The 25,416-nt window shown below is 43.6% G+C and overlaps 1 protein-coding gene and 1 pseudogene across 1 annotated transcript; both read right to left on the bottom strand.

Moving 5' to 3' along the window:
• Window positions 1-1,912: 1,912 nt before the first annotated feature.
• LOC136626588 (toll-like receptor 13) lies at window positions 1,913-3,688 on the bottom strand (annotated as a pseudogene).
• Window positions 3,689-16,510: 12,822 nt separating this feature from the next.
• LOC136624853 (toll-like receptor 13) lies at window positions 16,511-23,876 on the bottom strand. Its single transcript, XM_066598784.1, has 2 exons — window positions 21,057-23,876; window positions 16,511-16,713 (listed from the first exon to the last, which is right to left on the bottom strand). Exon 1 carries the CDS (start codon window positions 23,874-23,876, stop codon window positions 21,060-21,062), a length of 2,817 nt encoding a protein of 938 aa, XP_066454881.1. The 3' UTR covers window positions 16,511-16,713; window positions 21,057-21,059.
• Window positions 23,877-25,416: the final 1,540 nt, after the last annotated feature.

Genomic DNA, 25,416 nt, shown 5'->3' with positions numbered 1-25,416 from the left:
CGCTAGCGACGTCTGGACGCTACGCTGAGAGACATTGCTGGATGGGGCCGAGGACAGCGGAGGTGAGGGTGTGGGTGCAGGCCAGGAGACGGTAGTGCCTGTGTCCTCAGAGGGGGGTTGGATCTCAGTGGCAGGTTGGGGCACAGGGGGAGAGGCAGTGGTGCAAACCGGAGGCGGTGAACGGGCATCGTCCCACCTTGTGGGGTGCTTGGCCATCATATGCCTGCGCATGCTGTTGGTGGTGCCTCCCCAGCTGATCTTGGCGCGACAAAGATCTTGGCGCGATTTGTTTACTATCTCCACCCACCACACACGTACACAGAATGCTGAGGACTGACAGAGGCAGGGCACATAGAATGTTTCCCTTTTTTTAAAAAGAAAAGGCCCACTGACTATATTCAATCAGATAAGATATGTGTTGCACAGAAATGCAGTTATATGAAGTGCAGCACAGCGGTTACTTTTCCCAGGCAGCAAATAAATTGGCGCAAGCCTGCAGGACAAATAGAATGTTTCCCTTTTTGGGAAACGGAGGGCCCACTGACTATATTCAATCAGATAAGATATGTGTTGCACAGAAATGCAGTTATATGAAGTGCAGCACAGCGGTTACTTTTCCCAGGCAGGAAATAAATTGGCGCAAGCCTGCAGGACAAATTGAATGTTTCCCTTTTTGGGAAACGGAGGGCCCACTGACTATATTCAATCAGATAAGATATGTGTTGCACAGAAATGCAGTTATATGAAGTGCAGCACAGCGGTTACTTTTCCCAGGCAGCAAATAAATTGGCGCAAGCCTGCAGGACAAATTGAATGTTTCCCTTTTTGGGAAACGGAGGGCCCACTGACTATATTCAATCAGATAAGATATGTGTTGCACAGAAATGCAGTTATATGAAGTGCAGCACAGCGGTTACTTTTCCCAGGCAGCAAATAAATTGGCGCAAGCCTGCAGGACAAATTGAATGTTTCCCTTTTTGGGAAACGGAGGGCCCACTGACTATATTCAATCAGATAAGATATGTGTTGCACAGAAATGCAGTTATATGAAGTGCAGCACAGCGGTTACTTTTCCCAGACAGCAAATAAATTGGCGCAAGCCTGCAGGACAAATAGAATGTTTCCCTTTTTGGGAAACGGAGGGCCCACTGACTATATTCAATCAGATAAGATATGTGTTGCACAGAAATGCAGTTATATGAAGTGCAGCACAGCGGTTACTTTTCCCAGGCAGGAAATAAATTGGCGCAAGACTGCAGGACAAATACAATTTTTCCCTTTTTTGGAAACGGAGGGCCCACTGACTATATTCAATCAATAATATATGTCTTCTGGCCCTGCCTACACAATTCTCTCCCTGTAGTATTACTGCAAGGCGCAATGCTCTGCAGACAGCCGATTTTGAAAAGAAAAAAATATGCAACACTGCTAACAGCAGCCTGCACAGTACTGCACACGGATAGATGTGGCCCAAGAAGGACCGTTGGGGTTCTTGAAGCCTACACTCACTAACACTCTCCCTGCCTAACCACCACTTCTATCCCTGGACTATTACTGCAAGGCGCAATGCTCTGCAGACTGCCGATTTTGAAAAAAAAAAATATACAACACTGCTAACAGCAGCCTGCACAGTACTGCACACGGATAGATGTGGCCCTAAGAAGGACCGTTGGGGTTCTTGAAGCCTACACTAACTCCTAACGCTCTCCCTATAGCAGCTCCGGCACCAACAGCACTTTCCCTCAGCTAACTCACAAGACATCTGAGGCGAGCCGCGGGAGGGGCCGACTTTTATACTCGGGTGACATCTGATCGCCCCAGCCACTCACAGCAGGGGGGTGGTATGGGGCTTGAACGTCACAGGGGGAAGTTGTAATGCCTTCCCTGTCTTTCAATTGGCCAGAAAAGCGCGCTAGCATCTCGGAGAGGAAACTGAAAGTAACCGGAACACCGCGTGGTACTCGTTACGAGTAACGAGCATCCCGAACACCCTAATATTCGCACGAATATCAAGCTCGGACGAGTACGTTCGCTCATCTCTAATATTTATTAAACTGAGTTCTTTAACTTTGTGAAATGGAAACTCATCACACATATCAATAAATACAGCCTGCGATTCGATGCTTAAACTTTCAAAATCATCAAAAAGGTTGAAAAATCGAGATTCAATGGAAAGGACATCATCAAGTGCTTTCAGGGACATTCTTTTTAGCATCATCATTTTCTTTGACCACCACATGGGCATCAAATATTTAACATCAATTGCAATCTCCTCAAGCTTTCTTAGATCCTCAAAGGCCCAGTCATTAATTTCTTCTAAGACATTTTCATTTAAGATCAGTTGTTTTAGTGAAAACAGACCTGCGAATGCAAATTCATCTAAACTGTAGAGATGATTACTTTCTAGATGCAGAACTTCCAGATTCTTCATGCCACGAAACGAATACTTACTAATTTTCTGAATTTTATTGTTACTCAGTGAAAGTGTTTTCAGTTGTTTGAGGCATAGAAATTGATCTTGTAATAAAGAAGTTAAATAGTTGAAGGTCAAGTTAAGATTAACAAGCTCCATGGAGATGTTCTCAGAACATATGTTAATTGTGGTAATTTTATTGTTTGACAAGTTGAGCTTCTGCAAGTTTTTAAATTTCTTCATTTGAGAAGCAGACATATTTTTTATAGAATTATATGATAAATCTAGAATTTTCAGTATGCTGCAAGATCCATTGGAAGTATGGATAAACTTTATGTTATTGCTTGTCAGCTGGAGTTCCTTTATCTGGAAGAGTGATACATAAATACAGATGTGGAAAGCAGAAAAATGAGAATCTGAAAATGAAAACGACTCAACTTCTTGGATCCCAGAGTTTTTCAAAGCTTTTAAAGCTGAATAATATATATTAGGTTTAAAAAAGGATAATTTTGGAAAGTTACATAATGAGTTGTTTTCCAGAATTTAAATTTGATGTCCATCAATGTTCAAATAGGTTATATTAAAATGTATGGGACTCATATTACCTGAAGGGTTTTCATTCAAAAGACAGTCTGCTTCTCTGAATGCAATTTGATTGCTGCTGTAGAGAGATAATCCTTGCAGATTTTGGAGTTTAGGAAGATATTGAGTTACTGATGGTAAAGTTTCAATGAAATTGTTATCCAGAATAAGATGTTTCAGCAGATGAAGGTCATCAAATATCGATTTCTTTAAAGATGAAAAAGGAAAACCTCTTAATTTGAGCTCCTGCAGCATGTTGAGTCCTCCTAAATCAAGTTCATCAATGGTTTGGTTGTGTGTCTGTTCCAGCCACAAAACAGAGAGTTTCTCAAGGCCATGAAAGGCCACTTGGGAAATCACAAAATTACCGCTTATATAGATGTAACTTAGGTTTGGAAGATGGGATAAAGCTTGTGGTGTAATGGTAACATTGACTATTTCAAGGAAAAGCCAGTCAGAAGCTACAGGAACTTCTTTTAAGTCTTCTGTTATAGAAGTGTTATAGAACTTACAGACGGCTGCAAGGCTGAAGTTCAGTTCATCAAATCCACAAAACTTCCAGGCCATTCTAGTACTATAAGTCTGAAAATATTCATGCTCCATGATGTCACAGTGTTTTCTCAGTACGCCAAGACAGGGAGAATAACTAGAGACAAAAAAAGCTAAAAACAGCAGACAGAAAGTAGAATCCATGTCTTCAGATCTCTTCTTGCAGCAAAATGAGGTAGACATATATCTTTTGGCTTCTATAACTAGAATTGTATGCCAAGCAGATTAGGTTGCCAGCATGCCAGTTCCCTTTATCACCATTGATATAGAAAAAAAGGGGAAATGAAAATGTTAATTATTCATCATCGAGAAACTTTTATATCACATAGATAGGAATTCCTTGTGAACTTTGCATTACTTTGCAACTGTGCCTTAGATGTTACATTCAATGCTTTAGGCATTGTGCATTACACTAGTTACAAGTAATATTATTCCAGATACCATCATGCTAATACAGGGGTATCACAAATGCATCTTCCTGAATTGAAACCCTCATAACTCACATAAATGTGAGGCAGTTACTAAGCGCGTTTTGTGCTATAATCTCTAGGAAACGTACACGAACCATTTTTTTTCCATTAAGAAACAATCCCGGGTATTTCATACCTGGGCGTGCGACAGATATGGCTTCTGCCACAGCATTCTGCTATAACCTCCTATGTCCCAAGGAACAAATGCGGATGACAAGAAAATAAACAAGTCAAACAAGTATTACAGCTTCTGTTTATAGCGGAGCTATGAGAGTTTTCTCTGATCCATTTTAGAACAGGTACCAGTGAACCCTGGTAGACCCTACTGACTTTAGTAGAGCTCAGTGGGGTTCTGTTGGGTTCACAGTATGTTAATAATAAGAATAGCGCTGCAGACTTTGCTATTTATACCATCATAAACATTGGAAAGACTCAAGCAGAATCCTATAGTAGGGGTTATCCAGGCAAAATAAGTATTTGGATTTTTACTCAGCCTACTGGAAAAACATAAAAGTTGTTATATTCACCTCACCAGATGCCTAGCGGCTCCTGTTACTGGCTGATGACATAGACATGTGATTGCTATAGCCAATCACCAGCTTGCTTTGGCCAGTGATTAACTGCAGCGGTAACAAGTCTCAGTATCCAGATGTCATCCCTGCTGGAACAGGAAAAGGAGAGCAGCTGGGGATTAGGAACCATTCAAAATGGAGCAATGGGAGTCGGGTGAGGTGAGTATGACATCTTATATGTTTTTACAGCAGGCGGAGTAGATTTTCAAAATTTATTTTGCCTGGATGACCCCTTTTAAAAGAGATGTGAACAAAGCCTCACATTGATAAAACTTGTCTATATGCTTCAAAAAGAGGGACACCAATCCATGCAGGAATAATTTGAATAATAATGAATTTTCTGTAAAAAAAAAAATACGGTATATTAAGTAGCACATAGAGAAATACCACCATTTCAATAACTTGCTTTTATTGGGATTGATGGAAAAGATTTCCACAAGAAGGCAGAGAAGAAGGGAAGCGCTGTGTAACTGTGCAAAACCCCATGTTATATCATATGGGAGCCAACAGCCAAGCCATAATAGGAAATAAATATAATTATATGCAATTTGGACATTGGAACTGAGAGCATAAATACAGGAAAAGGAACAGTGGGGTATAGCAGCCTAATAGTAGTAAGAGAGTTCTCACATTTATTGCGCTGCATTAGAAGCCAGGCACGTGTCTCTGGTGCTAGTGGAGCGGGTGCTTGGCTATCGGATGAAAGTAGGGCACTTCCTCTAATACCTGGGACCAAAGAAACCTTGGATCCCTGGCGTTTGAACCTTAACATGTTGCAGTCAGTGAAATTACTGCATGTAAAAGGCTGACAGAGGGAGGGGACTCCCTATTTCACCCTTTGGACGCCCCATGGTGTGATCATGGGGTTCCGATAAGCTGCTGTGGCACCTGGAGGCTTGAATATAGCCTCTGCGTCTGCCAGCTACAGTGGCCTATGTGGGCTAAAAACAAGAAGTTGAAAACGTATTTTAAAAATTGTAAAAAAATATTACATCAAAACCCCACCTTTACTCCTTTAGGCCTCGTTCAGACAAGCGTGTTTATGTGCGCACATACATCCGCATAAAAACCACACATCTATTAGAATCATTGGTTCCCTATGGTGTGCTCACATGTCCGTGTTTTACAGGCATGCAAACGCATGTACCTGCAAAATATAGGACATGCGTGCACCATAGGTCCATGGTGCACGTCATATTCCCCGTGGGGGGTCCCCTTGTCACTGAACACTGTGGCAGCACTGTCACAGTATTCAGTGACAAGGGGACTCCCTGCAGGAAGTAAAGAATCCCCTGCCACAGCTGTCACAGCAGGATCGCGATGTTCTGCCATTGCTTTCGATGGAGCCACCACTGCTGCCAGGGGACCCACTGAAAGCAATAAGATGCCAGCACCCTCGCAGTGATTTTCAGTGAACGGCTTTAAATATAAGCCCTTCCCTGAAAATCATTCCTAGCTTGTGTAAAAAATAAAAAGATATATATAATCACCTCTACACCGCTGCCGGGGATCAGGCGCATTTAGCCGCTTGGGTCCCGGCATTGTAATGAAGCACTTTCAGCAGGTGGGGACTTAAAATCCCCAACTGCTGAAAGGGCTGCATCTGATTGGCTGAGCGCTCAGCCAATCACAGGCAGCGCTTAGCCAGTCATTCAATGACAGCTGAGCGCTGCCTGTGATTGGCTGAGCGCTGTGATTTTAAATCCTCTTCTGTTGAAAGAACTTCATTACGGTGCCGAGACCCAAGTGGCTAGATGCGCCTGAGCCCCAGCAGCGGCAGAGAGGTAAGTATATATAAAATTTAACACCAGCTAGGAATGATTTTCAGGGTGGGGTTATATTTAAAGCCCTTCTTTGAAAATCACTGCGGGGATGCCGGCAGACCATTGCTTTCAATGGGGCCGCCGGCAGCAGCCGTGGCCCGATTGAAAGCAATGATGCACGGACATGCATTCACCAGTGTTTGTGCATGTACATGGGGGCGCCAGTTTTGTGCACACCTATGTACGAACTAGCACACGTTCCTGTGAATGAGGCCTTACTATGTAAAAAAAAATAGTTATTTGGCAGAGACATAGGTGCAAGATAAGGTCCCTTTTCCCAAAGATGTGGCAAGGAGATCCTGAGACAGGAGGATGGTCCAGGCAGAAGGAAATGCCCAGTTTTCTCCCCTGGGTCAGGGGTCTCTTATGCCTCCAAGATCCATAACACATTCAAGCAGAGTGCAGAGACAACCCTCCCCCACTCTGCAGAAATTATCTCTACATTGTAGAATCTCTGGAGGATAGTGAGCGCTTTACCTACAAAGGTCGATCTGGAATCGCAGCTCAGGCACATTGAAGAAAAACATGCTTTGGCCATTCATGCCATTTCTCAGAAGGTTCAATCGCTGTCATAGCAGATCTCAAAGTTGGAACAAAAAATTCTCCATATCCACATCCGATCTACAACTTTCTCAGCACAGCTACCACTGTGCGTGTGCAGAGTCTAAAGCGAGAGGTGCGTCCATCCTCATCACCAATTTAGTCTCATAGGAACATCTTGAGACGCATAGAAATGGTTCAGGCAGATACCTGTTTGTTAAAGGTAAGTTCGCCAACTCACTGGTCACATTGGCTTCCTTATACGTACCCAACTCTGGCCAGTTTGCCTTTCTGGAGGATCTGAGTGAGTTCAAAGTGGGGACCCCTGAGACTGGGAGGGGATTTGAATATTTCACTAGACCCTGTAGTAGATTCTAGAGATGAGCGAACGTACTCGTCCGAGCTTGATACTCGTTCGAGTATTAGCGTGTTCGAGATGCTCGTTACTCGTAACGAGCACCACGCGATGTTCGGGTTACTTTCACTTTCATCTCTGAGACGTTAGCGCGCTTTTCTGGCCAATTGAAAGACAGGGAAGGCATTACAACTTCCCCCTGCGACGTTCAAGCCCTATTCCACCCCCCTGCAGTGAGTGGCTGGCGAGATCAGGTGTCACCCGAGTATAAAAATCGGCCCCTCCCGCGGCTCGCCTCAGATGCGTTGTGACATAGCTGAGGGAAAGTGCTATCGTGTTGGAGCTGCTGTAGGGAGAGTGTTAGGAGTTAGTGTAGGCTTCAAGAACCCCAACGGTCCTTCTTAGGGCCACATCTAACCGTGTGCAGTACTGTGGAGGCTGCTTTTTGCAGTGTTGCACTTTTTTTTTTTTTTGCTATATCAGCCGTGCAGAGCATTGCGCCCTGCAGTAATACTCCAGGGACAGAATTGTGGAGGCAGGGCCAGAAGACATATATTATTGATTGAATATACGCAGTTGGCCTTTTCAAAAAAATATTGGGCAAAAAATCTATTTGGCCTGCCTGTCACTGTGCTGCTCAGTGTTCTGGGTCTGTGTGTGCTGGGTGTAGTACTTCAACAAAATCATACGCAGGCAGCTAAGTGTTACAGCAGGCGTGCGCCAAATTATTTCCTGGCTCAGAAATCACCGCTCTGTTGCAGTTAATAACAGTGCAACACTCTGCAGTTCTGTCACACACTCCAGGGCTAGAAGATATATATTATTGATTGAATATACGCAGTTGGCCTTTTCAAAAAAATATTGGGCAAAAAATCTATTTGGCCTGCCTGTCACTGTGCTCAGTGTTCTGGGTCTGTGTGTGCTGGGTGTAGTACTTCAACAAAATCATACGCAGCCAGCTAAGTGTTACAGCAGGTTTGCGCCAAATTATTTCCTGGCGTTCCGTAAGCAAAGTCAGCCTCCAACCACAGGCCAATAAGTGGCACATTTAATTACAGCGTTCTGTTTCTGCATTACTGGTAATATAGCATGCAGAGGGGTAGGGGTAGGCCTAGAGGACGTGGGCGCGGCCGAGGACGCGGAGGCCCTAGTCCGGGTGTGGGCACAGGCCGAGCTCCTGATCCAGGTGTATTGCAGCCGACTGCTGCGGGATTAGGAGAGAGGCACGTTTCTGGCGTCCCCACATTCATAGCACATTTAATGGGTCCAAGCGGTAGACCTTTATTAGAAAATGAGCAGTGTGAGCAGGTCCTGTCGTGGATGGCAGAAAGTGCTTCCAGTAACCTATCGTCCACCCACAGTTCTGCGCTGTCCACTGCTGCAACTCAGAATCCTCTGGCTGCTGCTCCTCCTTCCTCCCAGCCTCCTCACTCCATGAAAATGAGACATTCTGAGGAGTGGGCAGACTCCCAGGAACTGTTCTCGGGCCCCTGCTCAGATTGGGCAGCAGTGGTTCCTCTCCCACCAGAGGAGTTTATCGTGACTGATGCCCAACCATTGGAAAGTTCCCGGGGTCCGAGGATGAGGCTGGGGACTTCCGGCAACTGTCTCAAGACCTTTCAGTGGGTAAGGAGGCCGATGACGATGAGACACAGTTGTCTATCAGTGAGGTAGTAGTAAGGGCATTACATCCGAGGGAGGAGCGCACCGAGGATTCTGAGGAAGAGCAGCAGGACAATGAGGTGACTGACCCCACCTGGTTTGCTACGCCTACTGAGGACAGGTCTTCAGAGGGGGAGGCAAGGGCAGCAGCAGGGCAGGTTGCAAGAGGCAGTGCGGTGTCCAGGGGTAGAGGCAGGGCCAGACTGAATAATCCACCAACTGTTTCCCAAAGCGCACCCTCGCGCCATGCCATCCTGCAGAGGCCGAGGTGCTCAAAGGTCTGGCAGTTTTTCACTGAGAGTGCAGACGACCGACGAGCAGTGGTGTGCAACCTTTGTCGCGCCAAGATCAGCCGGGGAGCCACCACCACCAGCCTCACCACCACCAGCATGTGCAGACATATGATGGCCAAGCACCCCACGAGGTGGGACGAAGGCCGTTCACCGCCTCCAGTTTGCACCGCTGCCTCTCCCCCTGTGCCCCAACCTGCCACTGAGATCCAACCCCGCTCTGAGGACACAGGCACTACCGTCTCCTGGCCTGCACCCACACCCTCACCTCCGCTGTCCTCGACCCCATACACCAATGTCTCTCAGCGCACCGTCCAGCCGTCGCTAGCGCAAGTGTTTGAGCGCAAGCGCAAGTACGCCGCCACGCACCCGCACGCTCAAGCGTTAAACGTGCACGTAGCCAAATTTGTCAGACTGGAGATGCTGCCGTATAGGGTTGTGGAAACAGAGTCCTTCAAAAGTATGATGGCGGCGGCGGCCCCGCGCTACTCAGTTCCCAGTCGCCACTATTTTTCCCGATGTGCCGTCCCAGCCCTGCACGACCACGTCTCCCGCAACATTGTACGCGCCCTCACCAACGCGGTTACTGCCAAGGTCCACTTAACAACGGACACGTGGACAAGCACAGGCGGGCAGGGCCACTATATCTCCCTGACGGCACATTGGGTGAATTTAGTGGAGGCTGGGACAGAGTCAGAGCCTGGGACCGCTCACGTCCTACCCACCCCCAGAATTGCGGGCCCCAGCTTGGTGGTGGTATCTGCGGCGGTGTATGCTTCCTCCACTAAACCACCCTCCTCCTCCTCCAACGCAACCTCTGTCTCGCAATCAAGATGTGTCAGCAGCAGCAGCACGACGCCAGCAGTCGGTGTCGCGCGTCGTTGCAGCACAGCGGTGGGCAAGCGTCAGCAGGCCGTGCTGAAACTACTGAACTTAGGAGATAAGAGGCACACGGCCCACGAACTGCTGCAGGGTCTGACAGAGCTGACCGACCGCTGGCTTGCGCCGCTGAGCCTCCAACCGGGCATGGTCGTGTGTGACAACGGCCGTAACCTGGTGGCGGCTCTGCAGCTCGGCAGCCTCACGCACGTGCCATGCCTGGCCCACGTCTTTAATTTGGTGGTTCAGCGCTTTCTGAAAAGCTACCCACGCTTGTCAGACCTGCTCGGAAAGGTGCGCCGACTCTGCGCACATTTCCGCAAGTCCCACACGGACGCTGCCACCCTGCGCACCCTGCGCACCCTGCAACATCGGTTTAATCTGCCAGTGCACCGACTGCTGTGCGACGTGCCCACACGGTGGAACTCTACGCTCCACATGTTGGCCAGGCTCTATGAGCAGCGTAGAGCTATAGTGGAATACCAACTCCAACATGGGCGGCGCAGTGGGAGTCAGCCTCCTCAATTATTTTCATAAGAGTGGGCCTGGTTGGCAGCCATCTGCCAGGTCCTTGGAAAGTTTGAGGAGTCTACCCAGGTGGTGAGCGGCGATGCTGCAATCATTAGCGTCACCATTCCTCTGCTATGCCTCTTGAGAAGTTCCCTGCAAAGCATAAAGGCAGACGCTTTGCGCTCGGAAACAGAGCCGGGGGAAGACAGTATGTCGCTGGATAGTCAGAGCACCCTCCTGTCTATATCTCAGCGCGGTGAGGAGGAGGAGGAGGAGGAAGATGAGGAGGAGGGGGAAGAGACAGCTTGGCCCACTGGTGAGGGTACACATGCTGCTGGCCTGTCATCCTTTCAGCGTGTATGGCCTGAGGAGGAGGAGGAGGAGGAGGATCCTGAAAGTGATCTTCCTAGTGAGGACATTCATGTGTTGCGTACAGGTACCCTGGCACACATGGCTGACTTCATGTTAGGATGCCTTTCTCGTGACCCTCGCGTAACACGCATTCTGGCCACTACGGATTACTGGGTGTACACACTGCTCGACCCACGGTATAAGGAGAACCTTTCCACTCTCATACCCGAAGAGGAAAGGGGTTCGAGAGTGTTGCTATACCACAGGATCCTGGCAGACAAACTGATGGTAAAATTCCCATCCGACAGCGCTAGTGGCCAAAGGCGCAGTTCCGAGGGCCAGGTAGCAGAGGAGGCGCAGAGATCAGGCAGCATGTACAGCACAGGCAGGGCAACACTCTTTAAGGCCCTTGACTGCTTTATGGCTCCCCAGCAAGACTGTGTCACCACTCCCCAGTCACGGCTGAGTCGGCGGGAGCACTGTAAAAGGATGGTGAGGGAGTACGTAGCCGATCGCACGACCGTCCTCCGTGACGCCTCTGCCCCCTACAACTACTGGGTGTCGAAGCTGGACACGTGGCCTGAACTCGCGCTGTATGCCCTGGAGGTGCTTGCTTGTCCTGCGGCTAGCGTCTTGTCAGAGAAGGTGTTTAGTGCGGCTGGGGGAATCATCACAGATAAGCGTACCCGCCTGTCAACCGACAGTGCCGACAGGCTAACACTCATCAAGATGAACAAAGCCTGGATTTCCCCAGACTTCTCTTCTCCACCAGCGGACAGCACCGATACCTAAGCAATACGTAGGCTGCACCCGCGGATGGAAGCATCGTTCTGTATCCCCATCAAAAACGGGGACCTTTTCGCTTCATCAATCTGTGTATAATATTCATCCTCCTCCTCCTGCTCCTCCTCCTGAAACCTCACATAATCACGCCGAACGGGCAATTTTTCTTAGGCCCACAAGGCTCAGTCATATAATTTTTCAAAACAATTTTTATACGTTTCAATGCTCATTAAAGCGTTGAAACTTTCACCTCAACCAATTTTTATTTTAACTGGGCTGCCTCCTGGCCTAGTTACCAATTAAGCCACATTAACCAAAGCGATTAATGGGTTTCACCGGCCCTCTTGGTTGGGCATGGGCAATTTTTCTGAGGTACATTAGTACTGTTGGTACACCAATTTTTGGGGGCCCTCGCCTACAGTGTAATCAAATTAATTTTTAGCCCACCTGCATTACAGCTGACGTTACATCAGCTGTGTTGGGTACTGCAATGGGATATTTTTATGTACCGCCGGTGGGTTCCAGGGAGCCACCCATGCTGTGGGTCCACAGGGAGTTGTAAATGCATCTGTGTCCACTAAAGAACCCCAGTCTGACTGGGGCATGCAGTGTGGACCGAAGCCCACCTGCATTAAACATGCCATTATTACCTCAACTGTGATGGGCAATGCAATGGGATATTTTTATGTACCGCCGGTGGGTTCCAGGGAGCCACCCATGCTGTGGGTCCACAGGGAGTTGTAAATGCATCTGTGTCCACTTCTAAAGAACCCCAGTATGACTGGGGCATGCAGTGTGGACCGAAGCCCACCTGCATTAAACATGACATTATTACCTCAGCTGTGATGGGCAATGCAATTGGATATTTTTATGTACCGCCGGTGGCTTCCTGGCACCCACCCATGCTGTGGGTCCACAGGGAGTTGTAAATGCATCTGTGTCCACTTCTAAAGAACCCCAGTCTGACTGGGGCATGCAGTGTGGGCCGAAGCCCACCTGCATTTCATCTGACGTTAGCTCTGCTGCCCAGGGCACTGCAATGGGATACATTTATGTACCGCCGGTGGGTTCCAGGGAGCCACCCATGCGGTGTGTGCACACGGAATTCCCATTGCGGAGTTGTACCTGCCTGTGACTATTTATAAAAAAACGCGGTATGACTGGGGCATGCAGACACCTTGACAGAATGAATAGTGTGTGGCACATAGGTTCCCCATTGCTATGCCCACGTGTGCAGCTCCAGATGGAGGTGGCACAAGATTGGATTTCTCATTGCTTCTGTACAGCATTGTGGGCTATCGCCCCGCCCCTTTTAAAGAGGGTCGCTGCCTAGCCGTGCCAACCCTCTGCAGTGTGTGCCTGCTTTTCCTGTGGCAGACGCACTTATAAATAGACATGAGGGTGGCGTGGCATGAGGCTGGGCAGGGACAGTTTGGTGTGCGCTGTGGACACTGGGTTGTGGGAGGGGGGGATTTGGCAGCATGTAACCCAGGAGAAGTGGCAGCGGAGTGTCATGCAGGCAGTGATTGTGCTTTGTTGGAGGTAGTGTGGTGCTTAGCTAAGGTATGCATTGCTAATGAAGGCTTTTCAGATGTAAAAGTTGTTGGGGGGGGCCCACTCTTGCTGCTATTGTGGCTTAATAGTGGGACCTGTGAACTTCATATGCAGCCCAACATGTAGCCCCTCGCCTGCCCTATCCGTTTCTGTGTCGTTCCCATCACTTTCTTGAATTGCCCCGATTTTCACAAATGAAAACCTTAGCGAGCATCGGCGATATACAAAAATGCTCGAGTCGCCCATTGACTTCAATGGGGTTCGTTACTCAAAACGAACCCTCGAGCATCGCGAAAATTTCGTCTTGAGTAACGAGCACCCGAGCATTTTGGTGCTCGCTCATCTCTAGTAGATTCCCTTTCATAGAGTGAATAGCCTACCAGCTTCCACTCTATGTGTATTCAGCAAGACATTGCCTAGTAGATATGTGGAGAATCCTACATCTATCAACTAAGGACTACAACTTTTTCTATCCTCCACACAGCTCCTACTCCAAGATAGAACCTATTTCTTCAGGGGCAAAAATCGACAGTATTTCTTTCTCAGACTATGCTCTAGTCACCATGTCAGAGAAAGAATTCTAAGTTCTTGTCCCCTCTGGGGGCTAAAAAATAAGTAAAAATAAGTTTTAAAAGGTTTTACTAACATTAAAAAAAATTAAAGGTAATGAAAGTTTAACCCCCAGCCCCTTTGCCATATTTAGAAATAAAAGAGTCTAAATAATAAAATAAAAATACAAATTTGATATCGCCACATTTGTAAAAGTCCAATCTATCAAAATAATGCTTTATTTATCTCGCATGGTGAATGTTGTCAGAAAAAAAGAAAAGTACGCCAGAAATACGCTTATTTGGTCACCGCGTCTTCAAGAAAAAATGCAATAAAAACCAATCAAAACGTTGTATGTATTCAAAAATAGAAACTACAGGAAATCCCACAAAAAAATGAGCCCTTGCACAACTATGTCAACGGAAAAATAAAAAAAGTTATGGCTGTCAGAAGATGGCGGCAGAAAATAATTTTTAAAAATTGAATTTCTTTGGAAAAAAATAAAAGTAGTGCAGCAAAAAAAACTATGTAAATTTGGTATCGTAGCAATCATACTGACCCATAGAATAAAGTTATTATGTCATTTTGGTTGCAGTATACGCACCGCAGAAACTAGACGCACCCAAAGAAGGCAGAATTTTGTGTTTTCTTTCCCATTTCACTCCACATAGAATTTTTAAAAGTTGTTCAATATATTATATGGTACATTAAATAGTACATGGTATGGTACATTAATAGTTCTAAATTATGCTCACCTTAGGGTGAGTGACATTTCTGTGGGGGGCTCTGTGAGCCCCGCACAGAAGTAGAACATACCGCGTTTTTTTTGCCGTGCGACATTTCGCACGACCAAACCGTGGCCGTCTGCATAGGATTGCGTTTGTTAACACAATCCTATGCAGGCTTCCAGCGGCGGAAATCCCGCCGTGGAATTTCCACCCGTCTGTAGGTGGCCTTTGGGGGGTGCAGTGAGTCCGCGTTAAAGAGAAGACTGAGACACAGGGCCCCATTCTCAGGATCAGTGGGGGTCTCCTGTGGATAGGTGAAAAAACTGATTTTGATGCAACCTCTTTAATTTGATTTTTATACTGAATCTACGAGAGCAATGGTACCTAAAATTTAGTTACAAATACTATAGAATTTACAGAGGAAGTCTTTACTTGCAGTTATTGCTGGTCATTTAGCACTGATTTAAAGGGAACCCATCACTACCAAATAGAACCATAAACTAAGTTATGGTGGTGTTCAGGGAGGTGATAGGGAGTAGGGGGATGTATTCCCTTAATAGTCACCTGCTCCCCTGTTCTTGTGGTGCTCAATGATGAAGTCCACACATAGTCTGAAAATCTGACTTTTTTCAGACCGCTGTGCACACGCACTCTCATAAAGTGACTAAAAATACATTCCCGTCTGCCCACCTCACTGAACAGCACCGTAATTATATATGGTACTGTTTGCTGTAGAGAAGTTCCCTTTAAGTAGAGTTGTAATTATCTGTAACTAGGCCAATAGTTCTTTGGGAACTTCTTATATGTGTGACCTGAGGTGATGTATTTCCCTATATATTGATGCTGCATTTCCTTCATGTTCTGTTTATTTTTGATGTTTTTATTATATATGTACTTCTCAATAAACAATTTTTTTAATGAGGATCTCTGCAGTCCTGGACATTTATTTTTGGATTTTTCAAGCTCAGACTGAATAGATGTTGTTGAGCCATATTTTCCACTAGGAGAATAGGTAAAAATCAAATATTTCAAACATTTAGTACATTTAATATTTGCTACTAATTACAAAATGTTAACCAAAAAAGTAATATAGAAACATAGTTAAAACAACAAGTAAACTTAATATTTGCAAAATTACTCAAACTTATCATATAAACCTTATCAATGCATGACTTTAAAATGATAATAATAGGCACATTTATGCCTAAATAGACATATTCAGTATGGTTTATCTATAAAAATATACTGTCAAAAATCCAACACCTAGAAGTTGTCGTTTTGCTGAAAAACTCGTCCTGCAGTTACATCTCAGTCAGATATGCAGATGAGTAAAGTTGTGGTTTGATTAAATGAACAGTCTTAGCCCCAGAGGCCCTAAAAGTGGTTCGAATATCGGCCTATAAAAAGGCTCTCAGAGACTACTTGTGTGTTGTGGACCTCTTTTTCCAATTGTGTAGGGCCTGTTGACCACTTGACATCTCAATGATGCAATCGAGGAAATTTTGCCTATTTAACAGAGTTTGAGAGGTGGCGCATTATGGGAATTCGAGAAGCTAGATGGTTGTATCAATGAACTGAGCCACCTGAGCCATTCTGACCAGACTGTTAGGAGGTGTTGGCACTTGTGGATGTGTGAGGGCATGCAAACAAAGCAACTGGGCTCAGCACGCCCTTGACAGAACACCAGTAGATCATCCAACGAACACATATATGGCCAAGAGGCATTTTACAGCAGGATAATGCTTGGTTGCACACACAAGGGGGTCACAGGAATGCCTACACAACATTGTCACACTTCTGTGGCTGCCCGGTCACCACATTTATCACCAATAGAACATGTATGGGACCATCTGGGATGCCAACTTCAACAGCCCATGAGTTTGCACGATCTAGAGGCTCAGTTACAGCAAATGTGGACCGATATGCCGCAGGATACCATATGGAACTTGTATGCCTTCATGCCCACCTGTATCACATCTCGTATGCAAGTTAGAGGTGGTACAACAGGATTCACATGGATTCACAGAGACTGGTAAGTAGAACTGTATGGTGAACAGCAAAGAGATCAGGTACATTCACGTATGTGCTTCACTGTGCGTTCCCCTAAATTTAAAAACAAAGAAAATTGAATAAATGACAATTGTGTACAGTATTGTAGACTTTACCTTACAGTGATATATATGGAGGGCTATTTATACCAGTTAAAGAGAAAACAATAGATTGATTAAAGGGGATTATCGATGTCACTGTGCCTGTGGAACTTTCTGCTTCAGGGGACTGATCACACAGTATTTATTATCAAACTCCTGGAAAACTACTTAAACTAAGGGTGCTTTTATCGTTCAAAAAATTGTTGAAATGAGTGAAAGTGAATGATAGTCATTTGGTTTAACCCCTTGAGTGGCAGGTTTCTTACCACCCTGTCATACCCACCAAGGCAGGTTTTTTGAATGGTCTAATCATTTAATTTCAACTAATTTTGCAGTCGCGTTCCAAGAGCCATAACTTTTTCATTTTTCCATTGACACGGCCCTATGAGGACTTGTAAAAAAAAATTCTGCCATTGGTTTTTTGTATTTCATTTTTACGGCATTCAGTTTGCAGAATAAATAATGTGATAACACAGTTTTTTTTGTTTTGCTATTTTTGTACATTTAAAGCATTTTTTCTTCTTTAAGGTTTGCTTTTGTGTCGCCACATTCCAAGAGCCGTATTAATTTTTTTTCCAATGCCAGAGCTCCAGAAGGCCTTGTTTTTTGCGGGATGAACTCTAGTCTTCATTTATCTAATTTTTAGGAACATGTAAAATTTTGATCGCTTTTTATTCCATTTTTTCTAGTGGCAAGATTAAAGGGGTTGTCCCGAGCCAAAACCTCAAAATTTTCAATTAGTCCATTCCCCCTGTCACCCCCCGGCATAAAGCAGCCCTTTAAAGCGGTTATAAACCGATTCCTACTTACTGTTTAGAAGAAATAATAACTTATAAAGTTCTTCATCTAAGATGGCGCCTGTGATGTCCCAGGGTGCGTTCCACGGTGCACCGCGCTTCCAGGAGGCTTTCATGCGCGCTCCCGAGACGCCGGTCACGTGAGCAGGTGACTGACGTCATCGGTGGAGGCGTGCACTTGTAATGAATGAAACGCCGATCCAGCCACCCCATTGGCTGGTCGGCAGAACGCATCACAGCGGGAGGTGGAGTCCGCTGGAGAATACAGCAAACAGCTGTTTCTCCCTTCTCTTGACCACACAGACGAGCTGTATCGCGCGGGCACGCTGGAGCGGCTCGTTCACAGCAGGGAGAGTACAGACTGCGCAAGCGCGTCTAAAACAGACTGCTGAGGAAGAAATTAGACGGTACCATGGCGACGGGGACGCAGAGACAGCACGAGGACGGAGACAAGTGAGTGAATAACTTCTGTATGGCTCATATTTAATGCACAATGTATATTACAAAGTGCATTAATATGGCCATACAGAAGTGCTGAACCCCACTTGCTTTCTCGGGACAACCCCTTTAACAAAATCTGTAATTCTGGCATGTTTTTAATTTTTATTTTTCACTGCATTCTCTGAGCCATATAAATAATGTATTAAAGTAATTCTACAGGCCATTACGATTATGCCAATGCCAACTTTAAATAGTTTTTTTTTTCCTTTTTCCCGACTTTTTCACACTTTAAAAAAAAAAAAAAAAAAAAAGTAATAAAAGTTTAAATCACCCTCCTTTTGCCATATCTATAATGAAAAAATCTAAATCCTAAAAGAAAAATACATATTTGGTATCACCGCGTCTGTAAAAGTCCGATCTATGAAAGTAGTGCATTATTTCCCCCGCACGGTGAACCTCGTCCAAAAAAAAAATAAAGAACGCCACAAATGCACTTTTTCAGTCACCCTGTCTCCCAGAAAAAATGCAATAAAAAGCGAACATAATGTCGGATATATTCTAAATAAGTACTAACGTAAACTACAGGACATGCAGCAAAAAATGAGCCCTTGATCAAGTACGTCGACGGAAAAATAAAAAAGTTATTGCGCGCAGAAGATGCAGCAGAAAATAATTTTAAAGAAATTAAATGTCTTTGAAAAAAAATACAAGTACTACAGCAAAAAAAAAACTATACAAGTTTGGTATCGTAGTAATCATACTGACCCATAAAATAAAGTGATCATGTCATTTTTGTTGCAGTTTGTGCGCCGCAGAAACAAAACGCAGTGAAAAATGGTGGAATGTCAGTTTTTTTCATTTTACTCCACTTAGAATTTTGTAAACGTTTTTCAATACATTATATGGTACTTCAAATAGCACCATTAAAAAATACAACTCATCCCGCAAAAAACAAGCCCTCATGCAGCGACATTGATGAATAATTAAAGGAGTTATGATTTTTTAAACAGGGGGAGGAAAAAAAGAAAAAAAGGGGCCGTGTCATTAAGGGGTTAAATAATGTATTAACTTCCTCCTCTGGGTCATTACGATGCAGGGATAACACGTGTGTAATTTTATTTTTAATTTTTTGCAAAGTAAAGGGAGGCAAGTGTTTTTGTTTTTGTTTTTTTTAAAACATTTTTTTTTTATCCCTTTAAGGGACTTCCACAGAGACCCATCAGGACCCCCTAATCACATTCTGGGGGTCAGATGGTGACAGCCCTTTATATGCTGCAGTCACATAGACTGCAGCATGTAAAGGGTTAACACAGCAGAGATCGGAGGTTTCCTCTGATCTCTGCTGTAAGAGCTGGTGCCTGGCTGTCCCCTGACAGCCAAGCACCAGCTCTCCCTGCCACAGAAACCATCGGCTTGCTTCTGACAAGCCGATGCTCTCTATGGCAACCTGTAAGCAAACTAGTGCAGGAGTTTGAAATTTAAAGCGGGAGATTGCCGGCAGATCAGCAGTATCTCCCTGCCTCTTATTTCAAAATCCTGAACTACTCTGTGTGGGTCTGTGTAGGCAGAGCACAATGCCATAGCTTGTGGCATTGCGCTCTGCAGCTCCCATAGCGATACATAGCCCAGAAATCTTTCGGGCTATATCGCTATGGGCAGTGGAGCTCGTCCCGGAAAATTTCCGGGCGTGCCAGTCAAGGGGTTAAACTCAAGCCAATGACTGAATGACGAACGAGAATCATTAGCTTTTTGCTCATCGTTTATCTTATGAAGGCATAAAAATCATAGTTGGCTCGCTCCCTTCTTGTTCAGTTTAAACACTGATCGTTCACTGTTTCACATAGCAAATACAGAACACTGATCGATTCTCGATAAAGAGTCAACAATTAATCTGGTTGTCTAAAAAGACTGCATGAGAGCGAACGAGCTAGCGTTGACGTCACTGGCTCATTCGCTCTTGCAAACTTGAATCATCCAGTCTAAATGCACCCTAACTGAAGCTTTGGCATTTTGTGAGGAACCAATGTATTTTATATTTTTGGATAAGGAGGCTAGACAAGGAAAATTATGAATTTACATTTCAAATTATGTGTTTTCTTTCTGAAACACCACAGCACTTCAGAATAAAACATACACAGCGACAATAGGCATACCTGTCCTAGGTGACAGATATCTTTTAATGTTCAATTTTATATGTACTGTATACACTGTACTACCTATGACCCCCCCATCAAACTGAACACACACAATATTAAAAATACACATGTAACGCCTATTTGTATCATGCTTCATTGTAAGCATTTTTCACTGGCTATAATACACGTCCACCAACTTGGCAGCTTTCAAGATGGAGTATGTAAATCATAGGTGCACAGTTTGGGTAAAATACATGGTTATTAGGAGATTGATCTAATATTAAATATTCTAAAGGTATTTGGGTGGTTTATGCTCTATACTAGGACGACTATTAAATCTGCTCATCAAAAGAATATAATGATTAGCGTTGAGCGAGCGTACTCTTCCGTGCTTGATGCTCGTTCAAGTATTAGCATACTCGATGGTGCTCGTTACTCGAGCAAGCATCACTCTGTGTTCGACCCCGCCCCAGTTTTTGCCCCTCTCCACTGTGACGTGTCAGTTTTGGCCCCTCCCCGCTGCGTCGCTGCGCACGTCAACGGCAATTTTTTTGTCTGCCTGGGAAGAGAGAGAGAGAGACACGCACGAAAAAAAAAAACTAAAAAAGTTCGGCACCCAGCGGGTGCCATACAAAAAGTTTTTGCCCCTCCCTGCTGTGACGTGTCAGTTTTGGCCCCTCTCCACTGCAACGCTGTGCACGTCAACGGCAATTTTTTTGCCTGGCTGGCTGGGAAGAGAGAGAGAGAGAGTCTCCCATTAAAGTCAATGGGGTTTGTTACTCGAATAGAGCTCTCGAATTTTACGATTTGCTCGACTCGAATGACGAGGACCTGAGCATTTGGGTAATCACTCATCTCTAATAATGATATAATACATAGTAATTAGCTAATACATTTGAAAATCAATTTTAATGTAAACATACATTTTATGGCTTCTGGTTATCCTGGTATGCGAGAACTTTCCGTAGTCTGGCCCAGAACAGCTGCTGCCCATCTCTATCTTCTGGCCACTTCAGGTAGGTTTTCTTGTCTATAATCCTAGTGAGCTTGTGGTAATGTTGAAGTTCTTCTCTAGGGATGTCATCCAGGAATATTAGGATAAGAGAATCTTTACTCTCTGCTACAAGCCTGTATGTAGCCATTCTTATCTCCAGGGAGCACCAGTTACTCTGGAGGTAACTGCGAGTGATAACACAAATTGTCCATCTACTGCTATATATACTATCCACAATATTCTCTACTATGTCTCTACCAATCTCAAAGTCTCGATTATGAATGCACACTTTAAAGAAAGGAGGACCGTTTTGCTCCAGGTTAGGAAGGAGCTGCTCTGTTACCCACTGTTCATTGTGAGTATTGTAGGAAACAAATACATCATACTCGTAGCGTTCTCTTTTCCGTTGTCTATTATACAGCCAACATTGGATTGTATACAATAGATATAAACTATACCACCAGATACTTTCATAGAAAAGGGAGATGCACATAAAAATCAAAGTACAGACAAATGTAGCGATGAATGTAATGAAACCAAGCTGGGTATTACAGTTCTCTTCCAAGAAGGAGACCAAATAAGAATGTTCAGTTTCGGCATTAACAAAACATAGCTGATGATAAAAATCAGGAACAGAAATTTGTTTTTCATAGGTCACCCACTGACTTAGCCATGAAAGATTACATTGACAAGAAAATTGTGTATTTGGCAAAAAAAAATATTCTAGACTAACCATATCAGAAAGCACATTGTCCGGAAATCTGTAAATATTTTCATTTTCTATCATCAAAAAACGAACTGATTTTAAATATCGAAACAAAACATTTGAGCCGTAGTCCTCTATTCTCAAATTTACTAAATGCAGAACTTGAAGGTTTTCCAAGCCAAGAAATAATTTGTGCACATCTAATGCTGAGCCACCACCCGGTTGATTTACATTCTCAAGGTGAAAAAAAGAAAGTTTTGTTAAATTTGCTAGAGCAGAATCAAAAAGGTTTACTTCAGATTGTACAAGTACGTCTGCTTTCAAATATATCTTTTCCACATTTATAAATCTTTCCAGTGCTGTCTGAAATTCTAGATCAGAACAGAAAATAGATTGGATATTTATTAAACTGAGTTCTTTAACTTTGTAAAATGGAAACTCATCACACATATCAATAAATACAGTCTGTGATTCAATGCTCAAACTTTCCAAATCATCCAAAAGGTTGAAAATTTGAGGTTCAATGGAAAGGACATCATCAAGTGCTTTCAGGGACATTCTCTTTAGAAACACCATATTCTTTGACCACCACATGGGCATCAAATGTTTAACATCAATTGCAATCTCCTCAAGCTTTCTTAGATCCTCAAAGGCCCAGTCATTAATTTCTTCTAAGGCGTTTTCATTTAAGGTCAGTTGTTTTAGTGAAAACAGACCTGCGAATGCAAATTCATCTAAACTGTAGAGATGATTACTTTCTAGATGCAGAACTTCCAGATTCTTCATGCCACGAAACGAATACTTACTAATTTTCTGAATTTTATTGTTACTCAGTGAAAGTGTTTTCAGTTGTTTGAGGCATAGAAATTGATCTTGTATTACAGAAGTTAAATAGTTGAAGGTCAAGTTAAGATTAACAAGCTCCATGGAGATGTTCTCAGAACATATGTTAATTGTGGTAATTTCATTGTTTGACAAGTTGAGTTCCTGCAAGTTTTTCAATTTCTTCATTTGGGAAACAGACACTTTTTTTATAGCATTATATGATAAATCTAGAATTTTCAGTATGCTGCAAGATGCATTGGAAGTATGGATAAACTTTATGTTATTGTGTGTCAGCTGGAGTTCCTTTATCTGGAAGAGTGATACATAAATACAGATGTGGAAAGAAGAAAAATCAGAATCTGAAAATGAAAACGAGTCAACTTCTTGGATCCCAGATTTTTTCAAAGCTTTTAAAGCTGAATCACATATATTAGGTTTAAAAAAGGATAATTTTGGAAAGTTACATAATGAGTTGTTTTCCAGAATATAAATTTGATGTCCATCAATGTTCAAATAGGTTATATTAAAATGTATGGGACTCATATTACCTGTTGGGTTTTCACTCAAAAGGCAGTCTGCTTCTCTGAATGCAATTTGATTGCTGCTGTAGAGAGATAATCCTTGCAGATTTTGGAGTTTAGGAAGATATTGAGTTACTGATGATAAAGTTTCAATGAAACTGTCTTCCAGAATAAGATGTTTCAGCAGATGAAGGTCATCAAATATCGATTTCTTCAAATAAGAAAAAGGAAAACCTCTTAATTTGAGCTCTTGCAGCATGTTGAGTCCTCCTAAATCAAGTTCATCAATGATTTGGTTGTGTGTTTGTTCCAGCCACAAAACAGAGAGTTTCTCAAGGCCATGAAAGACCACTGGTGAAATCACAAAATTACCGCTTATATAGATGTAACTTAGGTTTGGAAGATGTGATAAAGCTTGTGGTGTAATGGTAACATTGAATATGTCAAGGAAAAGCCAGTCTGAAGCTACAGGAACTTCTTTTAAGTCTTCTGTCATAGAAGTGTTATAGAGCGTACAGACGGCTGCAAGGCTGAAGTTCAGTTGGTCAAATCCGCCAAAATTCCAGAGCATTCTAGTGCTATAAGTCTGAAAATATTCATGCTCCATGATGTCACAGTGTTTTCTCAGTACGCCAAAACAGGGAGAATAACTAGAGACAAAAAAAGCTAAAAACAGCAGACAAAAAGTAGAATCCATGTCTTCAGATCTCTTCTTGCAGCAAAATGAGTTAAACATATATCTGTTTGCTTCTAAACTAGAATTGTTTGCGAAGTAGATTTTGTAACAGACATGCCAGTTCCTTGTATTACTAGTATTAAAACAAAAAAGGAGAAATGAAAATGTTAATGATTCCGCATTGAGCAAATTTTATATCACATAGGATTTCTTTGTGAACTTTGTAATACTTTGTAACTGTGCCTTAGATGCTACTTTCAATGTTTTAGGCATTGTGAATACATATCTATTACACTAGCCTAGTGTTTCTCAACTCCAGTCCTCAGGGACCCCCAACATATTTTCAAGATTTCCTCAGTATTACACAGCTAATATAATCATTGTAGGTGCCTCAGACATTGCCACACTACACTAGCTAATCCACATACCATCATGTAAAAATAAGCTACTTTCTAAACTATTTCTTGTCCCTTAAACGATTATTCTTGTCTCACATTTGAATTCCCCCAAATCACATTGATAATAAAAATTAAACATGCTACACCTCTCTATTGTTACTGCTTATCCCTGTCTCTAAATTATTTCATAGTTGGTTCCAGCATCTCGTTTCCTTATTTCTTTGCTTCCTTGGGTCAGTGGTCAGTACAAAGGAAGCACTTTATGTAACCAGCAAATATCTTGCTTCTGCATGTAGGTTCCTGTTTTTCACAGGTATAGACTAAAAGAATATAGTTTATTAAAAACTCTTAAAAACATATACGGGCTGACTAACAGTACTAACATACATTAACACAAAAAAGAGAAGATATATTTAGGTGCAAGTTTGAATTATGCATCCAATGTCTCCAATGTAGATAATGGTCACAATAGCATGGTCAGTATAAGTGGATAACTTTAGTGCATATACAGAGTTCCTGCACTGAATTACTGGTGACAGTCGTATGTAGAGGTCACAGAGAACTACGGCTCTGAATGACTGGTGAAGTCACAGAGAAATACGGCTCAACGCGTTTCTCCGCTCGCTTTAGAGCGGTTCATCAGGAGCCACAGATGTATATTTGACCAAAAAATCTTTAGTGGGATTAATAGCGTCAATCATTTAATTTACTAAGCTATCTTCCTCTTTTAGGATATATAATCAGTAGGATTAAATTGGCAAGAAAGTGGGTTGTCTGCGAAGATGTCGCCAACAGGTATATATATATACCAGACACCGTTAGACAAAAAGCCAGCTCAGACAACCAATCTAATATTCAAGCAGGCAGCCAAAAATAGGCTTCAACAAATTTTTCTGCACAGGCAGCCCAAATAGATTTTTTTTCCCAAATTTTTTTGGAAAAGCCCACTGCCTATATAGACTGGATATGTCTTTCACTGTCCCTGCCTGACCACCACTACTGGCCCTGGACTATGTAAAATTACTGCAGACTGTTTCACTCTGGACAGGATGACAGCGGTGATGTAAGAGGCAACGCAGAGCCAGGAAAGAATTTTGCGCAAGCCTGCTGTAACACTTAGCTGGCTGCGTATGAATTAGGCCAATTACCCCCAGCAGAGACGC

This window comes from Eleutherodactylus coqui, chromosome 4, assembly GCF_035609145.1.
Source record: "Eleutherodactylus coqui strain aEleCoq1 chromosome 4, aEleCoq1.hap1, whole genome shotgun sequence".
Classification (NCBI taxonomy): domain Eukaryota; kingdom Metazoa; phylum Chordata; class Amphibia; order Anura; family Eleutherodactylidae; genus Eleutherodactylus; species Eleutherodactylus coqui.
Note: the sequence above shows the minus strand (reverse complement) of the source record. Positions and strands in the feature narration are given on the sequence as shown.